Below are 9,843 nucleotides of genomic sequence, written 5' to 3'. Positions count from 1 at the left end.
CGGTTTCGCTGAGAAAACCGAAGAGTTTGTTGCAGGCGGGGTAAGAACGTAAACGAGGCTACCTGAGGTGGGAGCGCGGTCCCTTTCCCTGTGGGTGTCTGGCGTACAACAAGGAGCGTTCTTCATCCAACCCAGCGTTCTCAGCCTTAAAATGCTGCCGTTCTCACCGAACGGTCGGTCTTTTAGAAGTCAAAGCCGTGGAAAGTTCATCTTTTTGGTGGTGTCGTTCTTTAGTTTGCGCGAGCACGATGAACGCTTTGTCCTAAGGGTCTGTAAGGGAAGGAGGAGTGACTGGCAGGGTATGTGTCAAGAGAAGGCGATGTATGACTGGAGGGCACAGCGTTGTAGTTGCAGCTGTGTGCACGAGGAAAAAAAAAAGATTGCGTGCAGCAGGTTTGGCGTAGGCAGGTTACTTGCGTACAGCCACGTGAAGTTTACCGGCCCCATCCTTCTGAAGGAAAAGCTGTGATGGCAGTAACTGAGGTTTGCTAAGATCTCCGTGAAAAACGGGTCCTTTTGATAGCAGCATCAAGCAATATCTTGTAAAAAAGATGGCGGCAGACTTTTTAGCAGGGCCTGTTGCGACAGGACAAGGGGGAATGGCTTTAAACGAAAGGGGGGTAGATTTAGACTAGATATAAGGAAGAAATTTTTTACGCTGAGGATGGTGAAGCACTGGCACAGGTTGCCCAGAGAGGTGGTGGATGCCCCATCCCTGGAAACATTCAAGGTCAGGTTGGATGGGGCTCTGAGCAACCTGATCTAGTTGAAGATGTCCCTGCCCACGGCAGGGGGGGTGGGCTAGATGACCTTTAAAGGTCCCTTCCAACCCAAACCATTCTATGATTCAGTGCATGAACATTGTAGAATTTTATTCCTAAATGCACGCATATTTCCAGTGCCAAATGCCAAACTGCTGTATTTCAGTACACAAGGATACGAACCCTTCCTGAGAAATGCAGCGTTCGAGCCAAACATCAGGTTTGAAGCAAACAGGTTCAGAGGATCTGTTTTGATCCTGGTGTAAATTTCTGGCGGACAAGAGCTCTTGCACTGGTCAAAGGAAGCAGGTTGCCTAACCTGGTGTCTTGGCTCTGGAAGAAAAGGCGTAAAAATTTGCAGGTGATGCAGAATAATCTGTCTCAGAAAAAAATAAATCCCAACTCATAAATATGGGGAGCTCTTCTCAAGTAAGAAACAGCTTTGGTAATTATGCATATTCTTACTGTCCTTTAATACGTCTGTAAAATGGTCTTTCCATTGTCATGTATGTGGCCACAATTTGTACAAACGTTGTGGGTACAAAGTAGCTCCGGTGTTTGCTGCGCCATTTCACTGGCTGGCTTCTGTCCACTGTAAAAACCCTGCCTGTATTGTAGTGAAAGTCTGAGTAGAGGTGTTTTCTCTAAGCCATCCATTCATAACTTTCCATGTTTCTAACCCTTATTCCTATCCATTTTCCATGCTTACTTCCTGAACAAGCAGTCAGAATCTTTCAATTAATTTAATGGAAGAAGCCTTTAAAAACGGGGAGGTGGGGCTTTTTTTTCCTTTTTTTTTTTCTTTTGTTTCTTCAATTCTGTCCCTTCCAGGTGTATCATTTAAGAGCCTGTAAAGTAACCAGCACCTCTCTGCTAGGCAGGAGCACGCAACTGACGCAAAACATCACGGCATTTTGTCTTCTCCCCACGCCATTTTGTATGCGCCATTCACACGTGGTTCGTTTTTATTATCAGGCCGCTGCTACGCGGTGGCAGCGCGAGGTTTGACAGTGACTTCTGGCCGAGGTTTCGCTTCTCCTTTTTACCCTGACCCGATGCCGTTCATTTAGATCTCGTGACATACAAAACTAGACTGCATTCTCATTGCCGCTTGGCATTTTATCAGCCTAAAGCGTAAGCTGCGTCTTACGCCTTCATCTTGTACAGCAAAGTACTCCTGGAAACCCTCACTGTTCTGTCACGCTTTCATCTTACTTAACTACCCTCACCTTTACACATCCTTCGCATCTCCTCATTAATACCTCTGAATACAAACAGCTGTCCCAATAATCAGAGGTTTCGCTAACCCACTTTTTACTACTTTGGAAAGTGAGCACAGTTCTTTAAAAAGTCAGACTCTTATTTATGTAAGGGTAGATACCGGTCTATGCAAAACTGCCCTTTTGTATATATTTTTTCACAAAATACAGTAGTTTGTGTGGTTGAATGGTGTTCTGGCTACATCGTTCTCATAATAAGCCACTTAAAATTGTAAATAAATACATGCCTAAAATAGTTTAAATACATTAAATTATATATTATTTAATTATATATGTTTAAACCATTTAAAGTATTTTTACTATTTAAAAGAATAATCTTGTTAAAAACTCAGAATGCTGCAGGGGTGGAGGGGAGTTCCAGATTTTACCACGCTTTACAACTCTCACAGATCCTAGCTGGTTTGTCCAACTCTTTCTAACGGCTCTGCTAATTTCTTTTACATACTTTCTTATACCGGAGGCCTGGTTTTCTGCGATAGTGGACACTCGGTTTGCAATGACGTGCTCAGCGCCTCTGAAAGATGTCACAAGTTTGACTCAAGAATGAAAGCAATAAAATGATTTTATATGTCTATATGAAGGTTGTTCTTTCTAGTATTTGTGTTTTCCTTTTCTGCCAGATGTCTTTTTGAAGTGTAAGCTGGGAAGAAGTCTTCAGAAAGAAGTTACTATAATTGCAGAGTATTGCTAGTAGAAGCTATCAGTCCCGTACAACGAGAAACTGATACAGATTTTGCAACTCAACAAATACCTCATGTCCATTGAATAATATTTAATACAATGTTTACCTCAGCAATAACAAACTATATGAGAAGTACAGTGTTTTACAGAACAGATACATTAGATGGTATTTGCGCATTAGTTTTTCTTGCCCAAATATAGAAGCTGTTTTAAGTGAAAAATGTGCTATGAACAAGCCAACTCTTAAGGCTCATTTGCTTGAACCCGCTAAAAGACAAGATAAACGAACTTTGGTGTCTCGAGCGGACAAGTACTTGTACTGGGGTAACAAACGCATTTTAAACCCTGTAACATGCAACACACCCGCGCGGATCAACGCAAGCAACACTTGGCGTACAGGGCAGTTTGTGCCCGCTGTACCTAGCGCTGTGCGTACGCAGGACAGATTTCGGCACATTTTTACTCGGGGTGAACATGCATCCACGTTTTCAGGAATAACTACGTACATTTAAGATTATCCAAAGGATGAAGCCCTGACCCGATGGCTGCGGTCAGGGGGGTTTCGGCCATCAGCTTCGTGCGGTGAAGAAAGCGCACGCGGGATGTCGATGGCTATTCTCAGACTCGCCCTTTGCTTCTCACCCAAGCCTGTACTGCTCTGTACTTAGCCGATACTGCATCGCTCATTCTCCCCCCTTTTCCACAGCATACCCAGTCACCGCTCGTCCCGCAGGGGGTGAGGTTACCTACTCTGCTAGCAGCTCTGCCTTTGTGGCTGCCTCTCCTGTTGGCGCTGGCTGCAATCGCCTTCATTTCCCCCAATTCAGATCCCAGCAATGTCCTCCATGATAGAAACCAATGATGCGTCACATTAACTTAATGAGGTATTAATTACATTTAAGAATGAATTCCTTCTCTACGAACAGCACTTCAGGAATTATAGTTTGTCTGTAGATACTATTTTTTAACTTAAATATATATATATAAGGTGTAATAAATAACATTTTTTTTAGAAGCAAGAAGGGAGATTAGATTGGTGAAGTTGTTGATGTTTCTCCTTGGTTTGCGCCGTCTCCTTGTGCCGAGTGAGTCAAAAACTGCCCTGTAGCTCCGATGTATAACCTGGAACGCATTGGCCACTTCTGCAAGAGAAGAGACAAGCACAGCGCTGAGACACATGGGAACCGCGCAGCCTGAATGCGGTTCTCAAAGCTTTAAGTGTTGATGGAACCACAACGTGAGAAAACGGGAAACTGTTGCTATCGCCAGAAAGTCCCCATTTTGTTACCTGTTGGAAAATGTCGTTAGAAGCTGGGTAAGGGAACCTCAGCCTGAGTCTTTTCTTTGGTAATTAATCATGAGGCACAGCTCCTAAACCCCCCGGGACCCAACGCACAGGAGTAAGTCATGCCGATCAGTCACCGTGCCACAATTTGTATAGCAGACGCTCTGTTGGTAGAATAAAACAAAGCACTCCTCTTTGCCAGGGATGCTATGGGGACATACCAACGCCTGCAGAGATTGCAGCCCCGTGCGCGTACCCGTTCGTGCCGGCCGGCCCCCGCAACACCGACCGCAGCACAGGGGCTGCCAGAGGCTGCGTTAGAGGGAATTTAGTGTAATTGCTCCTTGGCAGTCTTCGGCACTGACAGCTTCTCGTTCTTTGTCAGCTCCAACGGTTTCAGATGAGACAATTCATCTTTCCATTCAGCAATTATTGGAATAAATCGCTTGCATTGGTGTTACGTATCTGTTCCTATAGCTCGAGTTTCTTAACCCGACCAAGTTACTTACTGCAAACAGCCCTGCAGTAAGGGTGACTGCAGCCGCGTGCCCTTCTCTTGGAAGGGAGCATTCAGCTCCAGTCTGACGTGCCGAGTTCATTATTAGAGAGGTGGGTATTTGAAAAGACAACTTGTCATACGCATCTGATGCAAAAATACCTGAGACACAGCCAGCGTGTTGTTCCAAAAGAATACTGGTTTTTAAGGCGCTTTGGGGAACAGGCTGGCAACCTTTCTGGTGTGTAATGAAAGGGAGCTCTGAAAACAGAGGGGCTTAATACTGCAGTTAAATCTCAGCTCTTCTATTTAAGGACACAGAGGAGCAGCATATTCTCAGTTGGAAGGACTGTGCGACCTCATTCAGTATTTTTATTTCAAGAGTAACGTTACAAATTTGTCGCCGGTAAGACATCCGCGTTTAAAGTCATCAACCATATTTTTTGCTCGGTGTAAACACAACTGTACTTGGATATTTTACTTTCCTCACTATTTGTATTTACTGTGCTTGAGATATGAGTGTAGTTACAGTCCTCATCTGTACTTGTCATCTCTTATCCTGCACTTCGGGGGTTTTTTTGAGGCATGTACTATGATTTGTCTGTGACGCTTTTGTTCTAGTGTCAACTAAAAAATTAATTTACTACCAGGAATATGAGAAAGATTGGTTACACTCATAGAATTGTTACAAAACTAAATACCGGTGAATGGCACATAAATAAGATTATCAAAAATAATTGCTAGATGAACCCAGTACTGCTGTATTCCAGTAGCCTGGGAAATGTGCATCTGGATCATTTAACTGCTGTAATAACTATTTAAAAGTATTTTTCTGCCAGTAATAGTTGGCAGCTGATAAGAAGTACCGTAAAAGACCTGTATCCTTTCACTCTGACCAAGGGAACTAACAGAAGCTACTTCAAACTTATGTTGAAATACATCACGGTATTTTTTTTCCTTAAAATTATAGCCATCTTTAATTGATGTAAAGGTTTTGCTTTCTTAATGAGCCTGCTAATCATTTAAACAGCCTCAGAAGCTTACGTTCACATCACGCTTTTTACAGCGACCAACGCTGTGAACAAGAAACACTCTGAATTAGTCACTTTATAGGAATTAGAGATTACTTCACAAGTTAATCTTAATTAAATCATTCTGAATTCACCAGACTTTAAGAAGAAAGAAACACGCCAGTGCTCTAACTCACTCCCTGAGACCAGAGCCAAAGAAAATACCCCGTGGTATTTAAGAGTCCCGTCGGTCACTGAGCAATGCATGTGAAACCAGTTTCCAGCCCCAGGTCCTCTCCAAGAGCAGTTCCCTTCTCATCCCCTCTGCATCGCCGTGAATTTTTTTGATGAAGGGAAGAGCAACAACAGGGTATACCAGCTAGACGAAATAAAAGCATCAGAAAAGCACTTTCGTAGAAGGAATTAACACATGGCCAGTAATTAACGCCACTTCCTGTACCTTGGCTGCCTCGGCAGGAGAACCAAAGCAGGCCCAGCCACGGCTGGTATCGCCGCTGTGGGACAGCACGTCACCTCAACCACACGCATCCCCTACAGCCAGTTCTGATGGGGTTGGTGGGGATCGCCGAGGTTTCCAGGCAGGGACCGAGGAGGGGCTGGTACTCCTCTGGTGCTGCCCTCCGCCTTCACTTCCAAGGGACCAAGTCCCACTAGGTTTGGACCTACACCATAGTTGATATTTTTGTGCGCAGTCCCTGAAGCTAGAGGGACAAAGCTCTGGGACGTTTCCATCAGGCCCCTAGCGCCTAGAGGCAATGGTTAGTCTAGGCAGCCTTTTCATCTATTAACTCTGGCAAGGTAAATAAGCTTGAAATCTCTAGATTCATCTAAGTATCTTTAACACCTATTCACTTCTTCACCGAGAGAAGGCGGTAGCTGCTCCTCAGCTCTCCTACCTTGACAGGGTGGAGGTATCCATCCCCTCGAAGGGTACCCAAGCCCTCTCCCGGTGACTCTTCCTCATCCTGAAGGCTGCGAGTGAGGTGTGCGATATAGGTGGTGGCCAGGAGGAGTACATCCAGCTTGGAGAGCTTGGTGTCGGGCGGCACAGAGGGAAGCGTCTTCTGCAGCTCGAGGAAGGCATGGCGCAGGGTTTGAACCCGACTGCGCTCTCGAGCGGCGTTAGTGGCGGGAGAGGTGCCCCATCCCGCTGCCCGCCCGCCGAGGGCGGGCAGGAATTGCTGCCGGCGGCAGAAGGCAGCAGGGAATCGGGCTCTGCGCCCAGGCCGGAGATCTCCTCGCTGCTCTCAGCTAAGTGTCCACAGTCCATTGGTGACTTCCCCGGCAGGGAGGGTCCTGCAACCAAACAAGAGCGTCTCTAAAGCCAGCCGCTATGCTGTGCTGAAGCGAATGCTTTCTAAACACAAAGATTATCAGAAATGCAAGTGCTGCCCGTGCCAGGAAAAGCCAGGATGCCGCTGTGCAGCTGGGTGAGCTGCTTCTCCGCCCGCTGCTTATAAATTTGATGTCACACACAGGTACAGAAACAGAAGTTAAGCTCTTCAAAGATTTAATTTTGGGGGGGGGACAGTATTACACAGAGCAATTTCTTTGAATCACTAGTAGCCCACATTATTTGTATAATTTGGCACATGGAACTCTGTGTATATTTTCTATTTACCTGCCATCATTTTATCGACGGTCTTTTAAGCGGTCAGTGCTCCTTGGATTACAGAAAGAAAAATACCATTTTCAGATGCAGCGCTGAATGGAGCCGCAGAGCATAGTACGAGTGTTTGAAGGATGAAGCTCGGTCCATGACTTTAAAGGATCAGGAACCGACTTCTGTCCTCCCACCCCTAACGCTACTCAGGAATTTCCATGCTTATCCCGTAGCTTCTACGTTTTCAAACATCAAAAGCATCTTGTAAACTGGATTTTGGCCATTGGGGGGCAAAAGAAGCCTTTGAAAACAACAGCAAAAAGCTCCTTTTGAGCAAAGCTGAAAATAACGACTGCAAGGTCTTTTCTCAACTTTCAGAAGAGACGGTCAGTCAGCTCTGCCTGCAAAAAAACTCACAGTCCTTTCATTCATTCAGTTCCACAGTAAAATGCAATTCAATCAATATTCCCCAAAGCGCAGCACTTCTTAGCTAAAATAATACCTGATCCTCTTGTCCTCAGTCAAGCAGCCCTTCTAGACGCCTCAGACAGAGCCGGCTTTCACGTGTTGGGAGCGGCTGTTTCTGTGATGGCCCAGCTAGACAACAAGGGTAAGAACAAGTTATTAAAACTTTTAATTTCATTCAAACACTATGTAACTTTAAAAATTTAAATAAAATCAATGCATGTAAATGACTGAAGATCTACGTTTACAGAAGTCAGGCCTTGATTTTGCAAAGCATTTCAGGCACAGTGCTGAAGTCCCACTGATGTCCCTGTGTAATTGCGGCTGATAACGGCAAAAACCCCAAGACAATGAGCCAAGTCAAGGATTTATAGCAGAGAAGAGGAAAGGTTTCTAAATAATCTTTTTTTGCAATGCTCAAATTTGATGGTTTTAGAAGACCTTTTTTTTTGGTGTTTTATTGTGATTAACTTGCTGTTAATCTGACTCGCAGAGTTTTATCAGATAACGTTCTCTTAAATAGCAGTACAGTTTAGACTGAAATTATTTGTGAAATACTCTGTGTGCGTTATAACTGTAAACCAAAGGAAAAAATCTCATTATTCTTTTTTATTGTGATAATTATGACCTATATAAAATAAAACTCACATTAAGTCTACGCGAGCTTGTCTTAAGTGAGGGCTGAAAAACAGTCCTTAAATTGGCTATTTCCTTTAACTTAAAATAAAAAAGAGGTCCCATGTGCTTTTTTCTTGGTATTTTCTCACTGTGTTAAGTCACAGTCGGATCTAGATGCATTTTTGTGGCAAAAAAAAAAAAAAATCACCTCTATTGCCACCGCAGAGTCAATACAATCATGAAATACGGCAGAAGAGCCTGGCGTTTCAGGTTTCTCAGCAGGATTTCTCATCTGCCATCCCATCGAAATCCCACTGAAACGAAGAAGCCTTCCCCGATTACTGGAAAAGTCCGAATTACACAAGGATGCAGGCAGAGCGGGTTAGTATAAATACCTGCTCATCCACCGAAACACAGGACCGAGGCCGGTTTACATGCAGTTTTGATTTTGCCGCGTTGGTGTATAACCAAATGTAGCACTAGAATGACTTTGGGTGACACACAGCACATAGAAATGCACGTACCTAAAAACCTCATTTCCTTGGGCGCCGCCTGAAGTAGAAGTTTGTTTTAGGAGCTGCACATCCGCATCGGCTGAAATCCTGGGCCTACGGAGAAAAAAAGGCAAAGTTTCAGCTGTGGAAGTGAGAGATTTCCCTCTGAATTTATTTCTTCGCTGTCAGATTTCCCATCGCATACATACAGCGAACGGCCCGCGGAAGTCTGCTACGCAGAACCGCAGGACCTGCTGTAGGTGCGCACACGTGCGCGGCCAAGACACGGTGGCTCCTGAGCCAAGGTCGCCTTTGTCACGCACCGGGGGGCCTGGGCAGCGTCACTCTTCACAGGGGTGCGATCAGGGTGCACCCTCCGGCTGCCGCTCTCCCTGTACACCGAGGAGTCGCCCAAACCTCCCGGTCCGAAGGACTGTTGCTGAAAACTGAAGTCAGTAAAATGCCTCTGGGCAACAGCCAGGTTCCATGTAATCTCCTTTAAAGTTTTACAAGAAAGAGGTTTGGTTTTTTAAGGCAATTGCGGTAATCTTTGCAGACACCCGCTTGCTGCCTGGCGTGCGGAGAGACCTGGAAATGGGGGTGTGAGGGGAAGGCAGAGTATTTACATTATTTCTAAAGCATTTCTATTGCAGTATTTCTAATGCGGGCAGATGCATTCCCGCTTTCACACGACGTTACAAAGGCATAATCGGTTTGAAATCGAATTAGTTTACCAAAGAAAACCGCACAACACTTATTTCAGTCCTATATTCCGTGTGAATGAAACAGTGATAAAGGCAACCTGCCCACGCGGAGAAGGAAGAGATCGAAAACGCCAGAGCAGAGTACGCAAACTGAAAAGAAATAGGTGGAAACCTTAGATAAACTTGTTCGCAGCCTTTTCACTTGTTCCTTGGGGGGAAAAAAATATAGCGAACCTGTATGATTTTGCATCGTTTTTAAGAAGACCTTGCCCTTTGCGTAACTCCGGTAACAGTTAACGAAAATACCTGCTCTGGAGCAGCGACACAGGAACTCGCCTGTTCGTGCGTGAAGGCAGCACAGGCGCTAACCCGCACCGCCGGCCCGGGGAGGGGAGGGGAGGCTGCGGGAAACCCCCGCCGGCTGC

General features: G+C 45.2%; 1 protein-coding gene across 1 annotated transcript in view; it reads right to left on the bottom strand.

The window, feature by feature from the left end:
- Positions 1-3,750: 3,750 nt before the first annotated feature.
- TCF24 (transcription factor 24) overlaps positions 3,751-9,843 on the bottom strand; it is an 8,012-nt gene continuing 1,919 nt past the window's right edge. The window contains exons 2-5 of the mRNA XM_009335083.1: positions 8,966-9,210; positions 8,745-8,828; positions 6,431-6,749; positions 3,751-3,864 (exon numbers count right to left, since the gene is read on the bottom strand). Coding sequence (XP_009333358.1) covers positions 3,751-3,864; positions 6,431-6,749; positions 8,745-8,828; positions 8,966-9,210 — 762 coding nt within the window. The remainder of the gene's footprint in view (positions 3,865-6,430; positions 6,750-8,744; positions 8,829-8,965; positions 9,211-9,843) is intronic.

Source organism: Pygoscelis adeliae, unplaced genomic scaffold (genome assembly GCF_000699105.1).
Source record: "Pygoscelis adeliae isolate BGI_AS28 unplaced genomic scaffold, ASM69910v1 Scaffold101, whole genome shotgun sequence".
NCBI classification, from domain to species: domain Eukaryota; kingdom Metazoa; phylum Chordata; class Aves; order Sphenisciformes; family Spheniscidae; genus Pygoscelis; species Pygoscelis adeliae.
Note: the sequence above shows the minus strand (reverse complement) of the source record. Positions and strands in the feature narration are given on the sequence as shown.